This window comes from Hyla sarda, chromosome 3 (assembly GCF_029499605.1).
Source record: "Hyla sarda isolate aHylSar1 chromosome 3, aHylSar1.hap1, whole genome shotgun sequence".
Classification (NCBI taxonomy): Eukaryota; Metazoa; Chordata; class Amphibia; order Anura; family Hylidae; genus Hyla; species Hyla sarda.
This window is the reverse complement of record NC_079191.1, coordinates 437,555,565-437,575,055: the sequence shown is the minus strand read 5'-3', so window position 1 is coordinate 437,575,055 and position 19,491 is coordinate 437,555,565. Positions and strand designations below refer to the sequence as shown.

The 19,491-nt window shown below is 36.5% G+C and overlaps 1 protein-coding gene across 8 annotated transcripts in view; it reads right to left on the bottom strand.

The window, feature by feature from the left end:
- RBKS (ribokinase) overlaps positions 1 to 19,491 on the bottom strand; it is a 107,905-nt gene that overhangs the window by 47,489 nt on the left and 40,925 nt on the right. For 7 of the 8 annotated variants that reach the window (XR_008891744.1, XM_056568591.1, XM_056568589.1 and 4 more), the window contains exon 6: positions 11,577 to 11,741. The exons of the other annotated variant lie outside the window; for it this stretch is intronic. Coding sequence is in view for 6 of the 7 variants with exons in the window: in XM_056568591.1 (XP_056424566.1) it covers positions 11,577 to 11,741 (165 nt within the window). In the remaining variant the exon portion in view is untranslated. The remainder of the gene's footprint in view (positions 1 to 11,576; positions 11,742 to 19,491) is intronic. 8 annotated transcript variants of the gene reach the window in all.

Here is a 19,491-nt window from a genome sequence, read left to right as displayed (position 1 = left end):
TTATGTGGGGAGATCGGCCATGTCAGCGCCACCTGCCAGAACATCCGCTGCAACCTCTGTGGTAAGACCGGTCACTCCCACAGGGACTGTCCTGACGCCTGGCATAACATCTGTAAGGACTTCCCTGATGAGGACCTGCTGGAGGGGGCAGAGGACCTGGAGGAGGAGACGTTGGTGTCAGGGTCAGCAGTGACACAGCCCGAGCCTCAGCATAACACTAGGGGTGACAATATGGGTGACACTGTAGGTGACACTAGGGGTGACAATATGGGTGACAATATTGGTGACACAGTGCCCGACCAGTCCCAGCCAGGAGCCACTGAGGGGAACAGGGAGGTCACTGAGCAGGTTGTGGCCATGTCTTCTTCTGCCCCAGCATCAATAAATCTGCAGAAGAGACGGAAAAAAGACAAAACCAGCCGTAAGCCTGAGGAGGGATGGACCACTGTCCAAAAGCCCTCCAAAAAGAAAGTAGACCCCGGGTCAGGTGTAATGACCATCACAAATAGGTACAGTGTGTTGTCAGAGTCAGACGCTGAGGAAGAGATGGAGAGGGAGTTGAAGCGAGTGGTAGATGAATTTAATGAGGACCAAGAGGGTGATCCCCCCACAAAAAGGAGACCCCCACGGGATAAACGTCTGTCCGAATCGGACATGGAAACAGGTGGTCAGCAGGAGGGCTCGGACTCAGATCTGTGATGATGGGGGTGACATCTCTGCTTTTTCTGCTTTCCTTTGTTATGATGGCCGACTTTACCCTTAAAGTGTTCTCCAGTAATGTGAACAGTGTCAGAGTGAGGAGGACCAGACACGTCGTATATGACCATCTAAAGTCTACTGATGCTGACATCTTCTTCTTACAGGAGACACGTTTAAATACTCAAGGACTGTTACGTGAAGCAGAGCGTGAATGGCGGTCTGGTCCGTCTTTTTGGTCACTGGCTGTGGAACCAAGTGCCGGGGTCTCTATCCCGTTTACCACCAATGATGTAACTGTACATAGGCTGACAGAGGTATTGATGGGAAGGTGCCTAATGCTGGAAGTTACTATTCGGGGTAGAAGGCTCCGACTCATTAATATCTATGGTTCACAGACAGTGACTGAAAGGGTTAACCTTTATAATGAAGTGAAGCCATATCTCTTCACATCTGTCCCTGCATCTTGGCTGGAGATTTTAATGCCTCCAGAACATCTAGTGACAGATCCTCTAATAGACCTCTAACACGAGACTCCAAGGTCTTAAACCAAATCATTCTACAGGCCGGGTTGTCAGATGTGTTTGTGCAGGGTGGTCGGAAGGCAAAGTTTACCTATTTTTGTGGTGGAAGAAGCAGTAGGATAGATTTGGCTCTGGTTAGTCCTACAGAGACGATTGGTGAGAAAGATGAGAAGATCGTCCCTTATTCTGACCATCTGGCCTTATATTTCTGTTTGGGTGTCACACAGGGTCCTGAGACAGGTAGAGGGTTGTGGAGACTGAATTCGAGCCTATTAGAAGATCCTTCTGTGCAGAGACAGGTTCACTCTCTTATACAGAGTCAGCTAGAGAGGGTGGACTTCTATGATGATATGGCCGCCTGGTGGGAGGATGTCAAGGATGAGATCAGAACCCTCTTAAAGAGACTGTCAGTTATAAAGGGGAAGAGTAAGTACGGCCAGTATCTCAAGCTGCGCAAAGAATTGGAGTCACTGTATTCGGCGGGTGGGGACCAACAAAGGATAGACCGGCTGAAATCTGAGATAAGGCAGTATCAGTACAGCAGGTATACCTCCCTGGTTCTTGAACGGGATTATGGGTCCTTAGGGTCTCCTGATCCCTTTGAGAATTGCCGGGAGCGGGTGGCAAATAAATCTGTCACCGGTCTCACTGACTCCCAGGGTGTTTTGCAGGAATCTCGGGAGGGTATCCTGGGGGTGGTGAGATCGTACTATGCTGACTTGTTTCAGAGGAAGGTTTTGGATAGAGACAAGATGACCCAATTCTTGGAGACAACTCCGCTCCCTGATACTAATGATTTGGACTTTTCTCCTTTGACAGCAGAATTGACGGTGGCGGAGGTCAAAGAGGCCATTGATAAGTTACATGTGAAGAAGGCACCAGGTCCAGATGGGATAACAGCAGAATTCTATAAGACATTCAGAGACCTCTTGGCTCCAATCCTCGTGGATGTTTACACAAATTGTCTAGAAAGTCACCTGATGCCTCCATCCATGAGAGTGTCCTCGCTGATTCTGCTGTCTAAAGGTAAAGAGCCGAGTGACATCAAGAACTGGAGGCCGATTGCCCTCTTGAATGTCGACAGGAAGATTCTGGCAAAAATCCTGTTTTCTAGGTTAGTTTGTCTGTCCCCGGCACTGTTGGCAGGCTGTCAGTATGGCACAGTAAAAGGGCGGAACATCTCTGGGGCAGTGATCTCCATAAGGGAGATGTTTGAGAGATGTAAAGCCCTGAGGTGTGGGAGATATGTTGTGAGTCTTGACCAGGCTAAAGCCTTTGACAGAGTAGATCACGAGTATCTATGGGCCACTTTGTCAAAGTACGGTATTCCGGGACAATTCATCGATTGGCTGAAGACTTTGTATTGTGAGGCCGAGAGCTTTCCTCTGATCAATGGTTGGCAGGGTGACACCTTCAGGGTTGAGGCGGGGGTGAGACAAGGTTGCCCACTGAGTCCGCTGCTGTATGTATTTGCCTTAGATCCGTTTCTGAGGTCACTGCAGGAGTGTAGTTTTCAGGGGGTGCCAGTCCCCCACTGCCTGCCCCTGAGTGTTGTTGCCTATGCGGATGATGTGACTGTAGTGATATCTGAGCCTCGGGAGGTGGAGATGTTGTCTATGGCCATCAGAAGTTACTCGGAGGCCTCAGGGTCTCTGGTCAACCTTGAGAAGAGTCAAGCTCTCTGGGTATCTGATTCTGATCCAGACTTTGATCTGCCCCAATTTGTGAGAGCCTCCTCCTATATTAAAATCCTAGGGGTCAAATTCGGGAGGGACGATAACGCCAAACTAAATTGGGAAGAGAAGTTGGAAGCCGGAAATGCAAAGGTTCAGCGATGGAAGAACTGGAGGCTGACCTATAGAGAAAGGGTTAAAATGTTGAAGACTTACCTGGTCCCCGTCTTTTTGTATGTCTCTGTTGTTTTTCCTTTGCCAGAATCTTTCTCTGCTCGGCTCTTTAGCCTGTTCTTCCAAATGTTCTTGGGGAACAGGTTGAACCTGATAAAAAGAGGGGTCACCTACCTACAGAGGAGAGAGGGTGGGTTGGATATGCTGAATCCAAGGGTGTTCTTTGACTCCATGTTTCTAAAAGTTAATTTTGGTTGCATGGACTCAAACAACAGCTCCCTGTGGGCGAATAGTATCAGGGACTGGATATTGCCTTTTGCAGAGTCTTGTGTGCGAGGCGGCAGTCTCAAGAGGGGGAGATGGACGCGTGACTACCTCCCCCCGTACCTGGAATACGGGCTCAGATGTCTGAAGAGATGGCGCATTGAGAAGTCCTATATAGAGAGTAAGCCAAGGAAGGATCTATACGTAAGGGTTTGTAGGGCTTTCTTCTGCTCTCCACTTGCCTTGAGGGACTGTGTGACCAGCACTTTACAAGAAAGTCTTAAGTTCCTCAATGGGAAACGACTCCCCGCAAAATTCTTTGACATAGCTTGGCTGTCGCTCCATGGGAGGCTCTTTGTCAGGGGTAACCTGAAATATCTAAGTGTCTCAGATAGGAACTGTCCTCTGGGTTGTCAGCAGGAGGAGACCATGGAGCATTTCATATCTGACTGCAGGGGCGGGAGGAGGATATGGGAAGAAGTGTCCAGTAAGCTGAACATCCCATTACTGCAGAACCTGACGTATCCTGACATCATATATGCTGTACCATCCAGTAACAGGACTGTAGACAGGGGGACTATGTACATAATAATTACTATCACTAAATATTACCATTGGCACATGAGAACTAGAGTGTCCATACACAATGAGCCATTCCATCACAACACAGCAGTAAGACACATCATGTCCGAGCTCCAGTGGGTAAAGTCATTAGAGATACGGAGGAACCAAAATAATGGGACATTATGGAGGAATGTCTCTTTGGTTTAACACAGAGGATGTCATGTTATTTTATTAAATTTTTTGTGTTTTTCCTTTTCCAGCAAATGTGGACTTTCTAAGTTTAATATTACTCTGTACATACTCTAGTTGAGTAGTCATTGTGTGTACAATGCTTGTTATTTTTGTTTTGCATTGTAAGAATTTATGTTAATTGTAATTTTGTTTGTTTTCACAATAAAAATTGCCTCCTATATACAAGAATATAACTACTATAATACTGCTCCTATATACAAGAATATATCTACTATAATACTGCTCCTATATACAAGAACATAACGTCTATAATACTGCTCCTATATACAAGAATATATCTACTATAATACTGCCCCTATATAGAAGAATATAACTACTATAATACTGCCCCTTTATACAAGAATATATCTACTATAATACTGCTCCTATATACAAGAATATAACTACTATAATACTGCTCCTATATACAAGAATATAACTACTATAATACTGCCTCCTATATACAAGAATTTAACGTCTATAATACTGCACCTATATACAAGAATATAACTACTATAATACTGCTCCTATATACAAGAATATAACTACTATAATACTGCCTCCTATATACAAGAATATATCTACTATAATACTGCTCCTATATACAAGAATATAACTACTATAATACTGCTCCTATATACAAGAATATAACTACTATAATACTGCTCCTATATACAAGAATATATCTACTATAATACTGCTCCTATATACAAGAATATAACGTCTATAATACTGCTCCTATATACAAGAATATAACTACTATAATACTGCTCCTATATACAGGAATATAACTACTATAATACTGCTCCTATATACAAGAATATAACTACTATAATACTGCTCCTATATACAAGAATATAACTACTATAATACTGCTCCTATATACAGGAATATAACTACTATAATACTGCTCCTATATACAAGAATATAACTACTATAATACTGCTCCTATATACAAGAATATAACTACTATAATACTGCTCCTGTATACAAGAATATATCTACTATAATACTGTCCCCCATATACAAGAATATGACTACTATAATACTGCTCCTATATACAGGAATATAACTACTATAATACTGCCCCTATATATAAGAATATAACTACTATAATACTGCTCCTATATACAAGAATATAACGTCTATAATACTGCTCCTATATACAAGAATATAACTACTATAATACTGCTCCTGTATACAAGAATATATCTACTATAATACTGTCCCCCATATACAAGAATATAACTACTATAATACTGCTCCTATATACAGGAATATAACTACTATAATACTGCTCCTATATACAAGAATATAACTACTATAATATTGCTCCTATATACAAGAATATAACTACTATAATACTGCCCCTATATACAAGAATATAACTACTATAATACTGCCTCCTATATACAAGAATATAACTACTATAATACTGCCCCTATATACAAGAATATAACTACTATAAAGTAAACTGGAATAAATCCCGGCACTCACTCTTCGTATCATGCAGAAAGGGTCTTTATTTACGCAAGACGCGTTTCGGCTACAAGCCTTTTTCAATTGCAAACATATATACAAATGCCAAACTTTAACATACTTTTATACGTAACTTCCGTATCGGCAAACAAATCAGCTGACTATATGTCATCATTACGTCATGACTGACAGGTCAGTGTCCATAGTGATCAATTAAACATAAACAAGAACAGAAGCTCCGGGACTGCAGAAAAGGTAAATAAACAGATAGCCATGTGCTCATGATTTTATTTCTGATATCGCCGGTTCCTGTTAATATGTAGATAGACTATGTATCTAAGGAAAAATAATAATACTGTTATAAGACCTTTGTTATCACAGATTACATTTTAAATATTTAAAGGTACTGAATACAGTGTATTATACAGATTATATACGTGTTTTTATAAAAAAAACTACTAAGTTCGTAATCTCTATTTAAGCCTCGTGGCTCAAGTGTATCCAAACGGTGGATCCAATATGCCTCACGTTTATGTAAAAGTTTTTTGATATCACCTCCTCTCCTGGGTAAATGGATTTCTTCAATAACCGGATATTTTAACTGAGCGATTGTGTGATGGTGGGAATGGAAATGTAACAGGATAGGAAAGAATAGATTGGAACAACGGATAGTGGATTTGTGGCGATTAATCCGGTCTCCTATGCGTTGACCCGTCTCGCCAACGTACAGGAGGCCACACGGACATTTAATAAGATAGATGACATTTTTAGTTTTGCAAGTATAGAATCCTTTTACTGGGATCTTTTTTCCTGTATAAGGGTGTAATATATGATCGCCTTTAATAATATTGCTGCACTGACTGCATTGCAGACAGGGTGTATGTTCCTAATTTGTGTGTTTTGAGAAACAGCTGCCTAGGAATTTTGGCTATTGAACCCACATCGGCTCTAATTAATTTATCTCTGAGGTTCGGAGGGCGTTTATTACAGATCAGAGGTGGTTCTTTGAATTCCGTAATGGTAGGGTAAGATTTAGCAATTAAAGTCCAATGATCTTGCACTATTTTATCGATTTTATGTTGTAAGGGGTGATATAGTCTCACAAAAGGTATGCGTTTATGTGAATCAGTTTTGTTTTCTTTCTCAATTTTGGCTTCTTGGAGTACCCAATCCGGGTATCCTCGTTCGGAAAATTTATTTTCCAATTCTGAGATTCTGAGCTCTCTAGTATGTGGGTCTGTCACTACACGTTCAATTCGTTTGTACTGAGACCGAGGTATGGCTTTTTTGACTGCTGGGGGGTGTGAACTTGTGTATAGCAAAAGGTTATTGCGATCCGTATCTTTACGATATAAATCAGTATAAAGTCCCCCTTTATTATTCTTTAGGACAGTAGTGTCCAAAAAGTGTACTTTCTCTTGACTCACAGTCATCGTAAATTTCAACTCTGAAAGAATTTTTGATTAATAAAACACCTATAACCCCAGTTTTTTACATCCTTCCAAAAATCCATAAAGACCTAAATAATCCACCAGGACGTCCTATAGTTGCATCAGTAGACTCGATTTTGTCACCACAATCTATTCTTTTAGAAAAAACACTTACTCCTCTGATTAAACAGACCCAGGCATTTTTACTAGATACATCAGATTTTTTACAGGTATTATCACAGGTGGGAGGCATTACAGATGAGACCTGGTTGATAACTATCGATGTTACAAGTTTATATACCTCCATAAAACACACCCAGGGAATGGAGGCTGTAAGATGGCTTTTGAGGGAGAGTGAAAATACAGATACACAAAAGGATTTTTTTATGGATCTATTAGAGATCGTATTGTTTGAAAATTACTTTTTATTTGGGGATCAGTTTTTTCTATAGAAACAGGGCTCGGCGATGGGCGCGAATGTGGCCCCTCCCTACGCAAACGCTTATATGGCATTGTTTGAGGAATTACATATTTACAATGATGTGGATTTTCTAGCCTCTGCGAAAATTTGGAAGTGTTTTATAGATGATATTATTTGCGTCTGGGAGGGGCCACATTCCGCCCTTCAGAGATTTTTTGACAAAATTAATTCAATTAGACCAGAGTTGAAATTTACGATGACTGCGAGTCAAGAGAAAGTACATTTTTTGGACACTACTGTCCTAAAGAATAATAAAGGGGGACTTTATACTGATTTATATCGTAAAGATACGGATCGCAATAACTTTTTGCTATACACAAGTTCACACCCCCCAGCAGTCAAAAAAGCCATACCTCGGTCTCAGTACAAACGAATTGAACGTGTAGTGACAGACCCACATACTAGAGAGCTCAGAATCTCAGAATTGGAAAATAAATTTTCCGAACGAGGATACCCGGATTGGGTACTCCAAGAAGCCAAAATTGAGAAAGAAAACAAAACTGATTCACATAAACGCATACCTTTTGTGAGACTATATCACCCCTTACAACATAAAATCGATAAAATAGTGCAAGATCATTGGACTTTAATTGCTAAATCTTACCCTACCATTACGGAATTCAAAGAACCACCTCTGATCTGTAATAAACGCCCTCCGAACCTCAGAGATAAATTAATTAGAGCCGATGTGGGTTCAATAGCCAAAATTCCTAGGCAGCTGTTTCTCAAAACACACAAATTAGGAACATACACCCTGTCTGCAATGCAGTCAGTGCAGCAATATTATTAAAGGCGATCATATATTACACCCTTATACAGGAAAAAAGATCCCAGTCAAAGGATTCTATACTTGCAAAACTAAAAATGTCATCTATCTTATTAAATGTCCGTGTGGCCTCCTGTACGTTGGCGAGACGGGTCAACGCATAGGAGACCGGATTAATCGCCACAAATCCACTATCCGTTGTTCCAATCTATTCTTTCCTATCCTGTTACATTTCCATTCCCACCATCACACAATCGCTCAGTTAAAATATCCGGTTATTGAAGAAATCCATTTACCCAGGAGAGGAGGTGATATCAAAAAACTTTTACATAAACGTGAGGCATATTGGATCCACCGTTTGGATACACTTGAGCCACGAGGCTTAAATAGAGATTACGAACTTAGTAGTTTTTTTTATAAAAACACGTATATAATCTGTATAATACACTGTATTCAGTACCTTTAAATATTTAAAATGTAATCTGTGATAACAAAGGTCTTATAACAGTATTATTATTTTTCCTTAGATACATAGTCTATCTACATATTAACAGGAACCGGCGATATCAGAAATAAAATCATGAGCACATGGCTATCTGTTTATTTACCTTTTCTGCAGTCTCGGAGCTTCTGTTCTTGTTTATGTTTACTTGATCACTATAGACACTGACCTGTCAGTCATGACGTAATGATGACATATAGTCAGCTGATTTGTTTGCCGATACGGAAGTTACGTATAAAAGTATGTTAAAGTTTGGCATTTGTATATATGTTTGCAATTGAAAAAGGCTTGTAGCCGAAACGCGTCTTGCGTAAATAAAGACCCTTTCTGCATGATACGAAGAGTGAGTGCCGGGATTTATTCCAGTTTACTTTACTAATCTTCCTCGTGCACCACGCTAGCCCATGTGCCGCCCTACATTTTGGACTTTTTATAACTACTATAATACTCCTCCTATATACAAGAATATAACTACTATAATACTGCTCCTATATACAAGAATATAACTACTATAATACTGCTCATATATACAAGAATATAACTACTATAATACTGCTCCTATATACAAGAATATAACTACTATAATACTGCTCCCATATACAAGAATATAACTACTATAATACTGCTCCTATATACAAGAATATAACTACTATAATACTGCCTCCTATATACAAGAATATAACTACTATAATACTGCCTCCTATATACAAGAATATAACTACTATAATACTCCTCCTATATACAAGAATATAACTACTATAATACTGCTCCTATATACAAGAATATAACTACTATAATACTGCTCATATATACAAGAATATAACTACTATAATACTGCTCCTATATACAAGAATATAACTACTATAATACTGCTCCTGTATACAAGAATATAACTACTATAATACTGCTCCTATATACAAGAATACAACTACTATAATACTGCTCCTACATACAAGAATCTAGCTACTAGAATACTGCTCCTATATACAAGAATATAACTCCTATAATACTGCTCCTATATACAAGAATATAACTACTATAATACTGCTCCTATATACAAGAATATAACTACTATAATATTGCTACTATATACAAGAATATAACTACTATAACACTGCTCCTATATACAAGAATATAACTACTATAATACTGCTCCTATATACAAGAATATAACTACTATAATACTGCTCCTGTATACAAGAATATAACTACTATAATACTGCTCCTATATACAAGAATACAACTACTATAATACTGCTCCTACATACAAGAATCTAGCTACTAGAATACTGCCTCCTATATACAAGAATATAACTCCTATAATACTGCTCCTATATACAAGAATATAACTACTATAATACTGCTCCTATATACAAGAATATAACTACTATAATATTGCTACTATATACAAGAATATAACTACTATAACACTGCTCCTATATACAAGAATATAACTACTATAATACTGCTCCTATATACAAGAATATAACTACTATAATACTGCTCCTATATACAAGAATATAACTACTATAATATTGCTCATATATACAAGAATATAACTACTATAATACTGCTCCTATATACAAGAATATAACTACTATAATATTGCTCCTATATACAAGAATATAACTACTATAATACTGCTCCTATATACAAGAATATAACTACTATAATACTGCTCCTATATACAAGAATATAACTACTATAATACTGCCTCCTATGTACAAGAATATAACTACTATAATACTGCTCCTATATACAAGAATATAACTACTATAATACTGCTCCTATATACAAGAATATAACTACTATAATACTGCTCCTATATACAAGAATATAACTACTATAATACTGCTCCTATATACAAGAATATAACTACTATAATACTGCTCCTATATACAAGAATATAACTACTATAATACTACTCCTATATACAAGAATATAACTACTATAATACTGCTCCTATATACAAGAATATAACTACTATAATACTGTCTCCTATATACAAGAATATAACTACTATAATACTGCTCCTATATACAAGAATATAACTACTATAATACTGCTCCTATATACAAGAATATAACTACTATAATACTGCCTCCTATATACAAGAATATAACTACTATAATACTGCTCCTATATACAAGAATATAACTACTATAATACTGCTCCTATATACAAGAATATAACTACTATAATACTGTCTCCTATATACAAGAATATAACTACTATAATACGGCCTTCTATATACAAGAATATAACTACTATAATACTGTTCCTATATACAAGAATATAACTACTATAATACTGCTCCTATATACAAGAATATAACTACTATAATACTGTCTCCTATATACAAGAATATAACTACTATAATACTGCTCCTATATACAAGAATATAACTACTATAATACTGCTCCTATATACAAGAATATAACTACTATAATACTGTCTCCTATATACAAGAATATAACTACTATAATATTGCTCCTATATACAAGAATATAACTACTATAATACTGCCCCTATATACAAGAATATATCTACTATAATACTGCTCCTATATACAAGAATATAACTACTATAATACTGCTCCTATATACAAGAATATAACTACTATAATACTGCTCCTATATACAAGAATATAACTACTATAATACTGCTCCTATGTATAGCAATATACCTGCTAAAATAGAACAATGTTTACCCCTATATTATATAACATAATTACAATATGAAGATTTGTGTGTTATTTTTCTGATTTTCGGGAGTCGTGTTGTGTTTCTCACCTCCGCCCTTCTTTGCCATTTTCAGGGCCTCCAGTGACCCCTCGGGGCTGATCTCCAGCTGGCACACTACCACCCGGGCTCCGGTTATGGTTGCTGAGGCCTTTGTAAGATCTTCTGAATTTAGTAATAGATTTGCCCCAGCGACAATAACTATGGCATTCTGTCCTGTGGGAAAACAAGTTCAACAAGAATCATACCAAGCATTAAAGGGGTACTCCGATGGAAAACTATTTTTTTTTTTAAATCAACTGGTGCCAGAAAGTTAAACAGATTTGTTAATTACTTTTATTTAAAAATCTTAATCCTTCCAGTACTTATCAGCTGCTGTATGCTCCATAGGAAGTTGTGCCGTTCTTTCCAGTCTGAACACATGGCTCTCTGCTGACACCTCTGTCCATGTCAGGAACTGTCCAGAGCAGGAGAGGTTTGCTGTGGGGATTTGTTCCTGCTCTGGACAGTTCCTGACATGGACAGAAGTGTCAGCAGAGAGCACTGTGGGCAGACTGGAAAGAACTACACAACTTCCTGTGGAGCATAAAGCAGCTGATAAGTACTGGAAGGATTAATTTTTTTTATAGAAGTAATTTACAAATTTGTTTAACTTTCTGGCACCAGTTGATTTAAAAATAATTGTTTTCCATTGGAGTACTCCTTTAAGTTTGACTGTTTATTAGGTACATGAGCCACCCAGATTTCCAAGACCCCAGATAGTAAATGTAATGAGTTATGTCTTCACACAGTTCTTATCAGTATAATCAGGTGAGTCTACTGCTCAGGACTCTAGGTAAGCTGGGTGCTAACATACCGTATATACGACGAGTTTTTCAGCACAATTTTTCGTGCTGAAAACAACCCCCTCGGCTTATACTCGAGTGAACTCTCCACCCGCAGTGGTCTTCAACCTGCGGACCTCCAGAGGTTTCAAAACTACAACTCTCAGCAAGCCCGGGCAGCCATGGTCTGTCCGGGCTTGCTGGGAGTTGTAGTTTTGAAACCTCTGGAGGTCCGCAGGTTGAAGACCACTGTGGCCTTCGACATCATCCAGCCCCCTCTTACCCCCTTTAGTTCTGTACTCACCTCTGCTCGGCGCTGGTCTGGTGCTGCAGGACTGTCCGGTGGGGAGGTCGTCCGGTGGGATAGTGGGGCCTCTTCTCCGCGCTTCGGGCCCGGCCCCGGAATAGTCACGTTGCCTTAACGACGACGCAGAGGTATGTTCATTACCAACGTCGCCTCTATTCCGGGCCCGAAGCGCGGAGAAGAGGCCCCCCCGGTGAAGATAGCAGCCCGGAACCACTATCCCACTGGACGACCTCCCCACTGGACAGTCCTGCAGCACCGGACCAGCGCCGAGCGGAGGGGAGTACAGAACTAAAGGGGGTAAGAGGGGGCTGGATGATGTCGAAGGCCACAGTGGTCTTCAACCTGCGGACCTCCAGAGGTTTCAAAACTACAACTCCCAGCAAGCCCGGACAGCCCATGGCTGCCCGGGCTTGCTGGGAGTTGTAGTTTTGAAACCTCTGAAGGTCCGCAGGTTGAAGACCACTGAGGGCGGAGAGTTCACAAGAGGATGATGACAAGAGGATGATGAAGGGGGGGTGGGGATGATGACAAGGGGATGATGACAAGGGGATGATGAAGGGGGGGTGGGGATGATGACAAGAGGATGATAAGGGGATGATGAAGGGGGGGTGGGGATGATGACAAGGGGATGATGACAAGAGGATGATGAAGGGGGGGTGGGGATGATGACAAGGGGATGATGAAGGGGGGGTGGGGATGATGACAAGGGGATGATGACAAGGGGATGATGAAGGGGGGGTGGGGATGATGACAAGAGGATGATGACAAGGGGATGATGAAGGGGGGGGTGGGGATGATGACAAGGGGATGATGACAGGGGGATGATGAAGGGGGGGGTGGGGATGATGACAAGAGGATGATGAAGGGGGGGTGGGGATGATGACAAGGGGATGATGACAGGGGGATGATGAAGGGGGGGTGGGGATGATGACAAGGGGATGATGAAGGGGGGGTGGGGAAGATGACAAGGGGATGATGACAGGGGGATGATGAAGGGGGGGTGGGGATGATGACAAGGGGATGATGAAGGGGAGGTGTGGGATGATGACAGGCGGTGATGATGAAGGGGGGATGATGACAGGCGGTGATGATGAAGGGGGGATGATGACGGGGGAGTTAATGATGGGGGTCTGGATGATGACAGGGGGGGATGATGTATTTCCCACCCTAGGCTTATACTCGAGTCAATAACTTTTCCTGGGATTTTGGGGTGAAATTAGGGGCCTCCGCTTATATTCGGGTCGGCTTATACTCTAGTATATACGGTATCTGGAATCATACAGGGTTGTACCAGAAAACCAATAGTGCACAATGCATCATGGGAGATGCTGAGATATTGGGCACAGCTGGGGACACAACTGGGCCAAGGATGTAACAACCCACTTTGCTTTGGCCCCAGAATACAGACACACAGCTAGGGCAGCAAACTGAAGTTTTACCTCAATCCTTCACCATTTTCAATATCTCTGCTTGCTGTCAGTGGAATGGCTGTCCAGACAGACTTGAGTAGAATTGACTTGACTTGAGTAGACTTGAGTATAATTCCGCCAGCTGAATGTCGGTGTGAACTAATACTACTTCATAGCTAAGAGGTTTATTTTACAATTGTATCCAGTCTAGACAATGCTCTGTGAGCTAAACATCCTGGACTCCAGACTGATACATTGTATATAGCTAGTCCTGATCTCAGCTGAGAAGTGATACAATTGTATCCAGTCTAGACAATGCTCTGTGAGCTAAACACCCTGGACTCCAGACTGATACATTGTACATAGCTAGTCCTGCTCTCAGCTGAGAAGTGATACAATTGTATTCAGTCTAGACAATGCTCTGTGAGCTAAACATCCTGGACCCCAGACTGATACATTGTACATAGCTAGTCCTGCCCTCAGCTGAGACGTGATACAATTGTATCCAGTCTAGATAATGCTCTGTGAGCTAAACATCCTGGACTCCAGACTGATACATTGTACATAGCTAGTCCTGCTCTCAGCTGAGAAGTGATACAATTGTATCCAGTCTAGACAATGCTCTGTGAGCTAAACATCCTGGACTACAGACTGATACATTGTACATAGCTAGTCCTGCCCTCAGCTGAGAAGTGATACAATTGTACATAGCTATGTATATATAACTTTAACGTATATTGGTGTCTCTTATATGACATTACTGTATATACTGGTGTCTCTTATATATTACATTACTGTATCTATTGGTGTCTCTTATATATTACATTACTGTATATATTGGTGTCTCTTATATATTACATTACTGTATATATTGGTGTCTCTTATATATTACATTACTGTATATTGGTGTCTCTTATATATTACATTACTGTATATTGGTGTCTCTTATATATTACATTACTGTATATATTGGTGTCTCTTATATATGACATTACTGTATATATTGGTGTCTCTTATATATTACATTACTGTATATATTGGTGTCTCTTATATATTACATTACTGTATATATTGGTGTCTCTTATATATTACATTACTGTATATATTGGTGTCTCTTATATATTACATTACTGTATATATTGGTGTCTCTTATATTACATTACTGTATATTGGTGTCTCTTATGACATTACTGTATATTGGTGTCTCTTATATTACATTACTGTATATTGGTGTCTCTTATATATTACATTACTGTATATATTGTGTCTCTTATATATGACTACTGTATATTGGTGTCTCTTATATATTACATTACTGTATATTGGTGTCTCTTATATATTACATTACTGTATATATTGGTGTCTCTTATATATTACATTACTGTATATATTGGTGTCTCTTATATATCACATTACTGTATATTGGTGTCTCTTATATATCACATTACTGTATATTGGTGTCTCTTATATATTACATTACTGTATATTGGTGTCTCTTATATATTACATTACTGTATATATTGGTGTCTCTTATATATTACATTACTGTATATATTGGTGTCTCTTATATATCACATTACTGTATATTGGTGTCTCTTATATATCACATTACTGTATATTGGTGTCTCTTATATATTACATTACTGTATATATTGGTGTCTCTTATATATTACATTACTGTATATATTGGTGTCTCTTATATATTACATTACTGTATATATTGTGTCTCTTATATATGACATTACTGTATATTGGTGTCTCTTATATTACATTACTGTATATATTGGTGTCTCTTATATATTACATTACTGTATATATTGGTGTCTCTTATATATTACATTACTGTATATATTGTGTCTCTTATATATTACATTACTGTATATATTGTGTCTCTTATATATGACATTACTGTATATTGGTGTCTCTTATATATTACATTACTGTATATTGGTGTCTCTTATATATTACATTACTGTATATATTGGTGTCTCTTATATATTACATTACTGTATATATTGGTGTCTCTTATATATTACATTACTGTATATTGGTGTCTCTTATATATTACATTACTGTATATATTGGTGTCTCTTATATATTACATTACTGTATATATTGGTGTCTCTTATATATTACATTACTGTATATATTGGTGTCTCTTATATATTACATTACTGTATATATTGGTGTCTCTTATATATGACATTACTGTATATATTGGTGTCTCTTATATATTACATTACTGTATATATTGGTGTCTCTTATATATTACATTACTGTATATATTGGTGTCTCTTATATATATTACATTACTGTATATATTGCGTCTCTTATATATTACATTACTGTATATTGGAGTCTCTTATATATTACATTACTGTATATATTGGTGTCTCATATATTACATTACTGTATATATTGGTGTCTCTTATATATTACATTACTGTATATTGGAGTCTCTTATATATTACATTACTGTATATATTGGTGTCTCTTATATATCACATTACTGTATATTGGTGTCTCTTATATATTACATTACTGTATATATTGGTGTCTCTTATATATTACATTACTGTATATTGGTGTCTCTTATATATTACATTACTGTATATATTGGTGTCTCTTATATATGACATTACTGTATATATTGGTGTCTCTTATATATTACATTACTGTATATATTGGTGTCTCTTATATATTACATTACTGTATATATTGGTGTCTCTTATATATTACATTACTGTATATATTGGTGTCTCATATTACATTACTGTATATATTGGTGTCTCATATTACATTACTGTATATATTGTGTCTCTTATATATTACATTACTGTATATATTGGTGTCTCTTATATATTACATTACTGTATATTGGTGTCTCATATTACATTACTGTATATATTGTGTCTCTTATATATTACATTACTGTATATATTGTGTCTCTTATATATTACATTACTGTATATATTGGTGTCTTTTATATATTACATTACTGTATATTGGTGTCTCTTATATATTACATTACTGTATATATTGGTGTCTATTATATATTACATTATTGTATATATTGGTGTCTCTTATATATTACATTACTGTATATATTGGTGTCTCATATATTACATTACTGTATATTGGTGTCTCTTATATATTACATTACTGTATATATTGGTGTCTCTTATATATTACATTACTGTATATATTGGTGTCTCTTATATATTACATTACTGTATATTGGAGTCTCTTATATATTACATTACTGTATATATTGGTGTCTCTTATATATCACATTACTGTATATTGGTGTCTCTTATATATTACATTACTGTATATATTGGTGTCTCTTATATATTACATTACTGTATATTGGTGTCTCTTATATATTACATTACTGTATATATTGGTGTCTCTTATATATGACATTACTGTATATATTGGTGTCTCTTATATATTACATTACTGTATATATTGGTGTCTCTTATATATTACATTACTGTATATATTGGTGTCTCTTATATATTACATTACTGTATATATTGGTGTCTCATATTACATTACTGTATATATTGGTGTCTCATATTACATTACTGTATATATTGGTGTCTCATATTACATTACTGTATATATTGGTGTCTCTTATATATTACATTACTGTATATATTGGTGTCTCTTATATATTACATTACTGTATATTGGTGTCTCATATTACATTACTGTATATATTGTGTCTCTTATATATTACATTACTGTATATTGGTGTCTCTTATATATAACATTACTGTATATATTGGTGTCTCTTATATATTACATTACTGTATATATTGGTGTCTCTTATATATTACATTACTGTATATATTGTGTCTCTTATATATTACATTACTGTATATATTGGAGTCTCTTATATATGACATTACTGTATATATTGGTGTCTCTTATATATCACATTACTGTATATTGGTGTCTCTTATATATGACATTACTGTATATATTGGTGTCTCATATATATTACATTACTGTATATTGGTGTCTCTTATATATTACATTACTGTATATATTGGTGTCTCTTATATATTACATTACTGTATATATTGGTGTCTCATATATTACATTACTGTATATATTGGTGTCTCTTATATATTACATTACTGTATATATTGGTGTCTCTTATATATGACATTACTGTATATATTGGTGTCTCTTATATATTACATTACTGTATATTGGAGTCTCTTATATATTACATTACTGTATATATTGGTGTCTCATATATCACATTACTGTATATATTGGTGTCTCATATATTACATTACTGTATATATTGGTGTCTCATATATTACATTACTGTATATATTGGTGTCTCTTATATATTACATTACTGTATATATTGGTGTCTCTTATATATGACATTACTGTATATATTGGTGTCTCTTATATATGACATTACTGTATATTGGTGTCTCTTATATATGACATTACTGTATATATTGGTGTCTCTTATATATGACATTACTGTATATATTGGTGTCTATTATATATTACATTACTGTATATTGGTGTCTCTTATATATTACATTACTGTATATATTGGTGTCTCTTATATATTACATTACTGTATATTGGTGTCTCTTATATATTACATCACTGTATATTGGTGTCTCTTATATATTACATTACTGTATATATTGGTGTCTCTTATATATTACATTACTGTATATATTGGTGTCTCTTATATATTACATTACTGTATATTGGTGTCTCTTATATATTACATTACTGTATATTGGTGTCTCTTATATATCACATTACTGTATATTGGTGTCTCTTATATATCACATTACTGTATATATTGGTGTCTCTTATATATTACATTACTGTATATATTGGTGTCTCTTATATATTACATTACTGTATATATTGGTGTCTCTTATATATGACATTACTGTATATATTGGTGTCTCTTATATATTACATTACTGTATATTGGTGTCTCTTATATATTACATTACTGTATATATTGGTGTCTCTTATATATTACATTACTGTATATATTGGTGTCTCTTATATATGACATTACTGTATATATTGGTGTCTATTATATATTACATTACTGTATATTGGTGTCTCTTATATATTACATTATTGTATATATTGGTGTCTCATATATTACATTACTGTATATATTGGTGTCTCATATATATTACATTACTGTATATATTGGTGTCTCTTATATATTACATTACTGTATATATTGGTGTCTCTTATATATTACATTACTATATATATTGGTGTCTCTTATATATTACATTACTGTATATATTGGTGTCTCTTATATATTACATTACTGTATATATTGGTGTCTCTTATATATTACATTACTGTATATATTGGTGTCTCATATATATTACATTACTGTATATATTGGT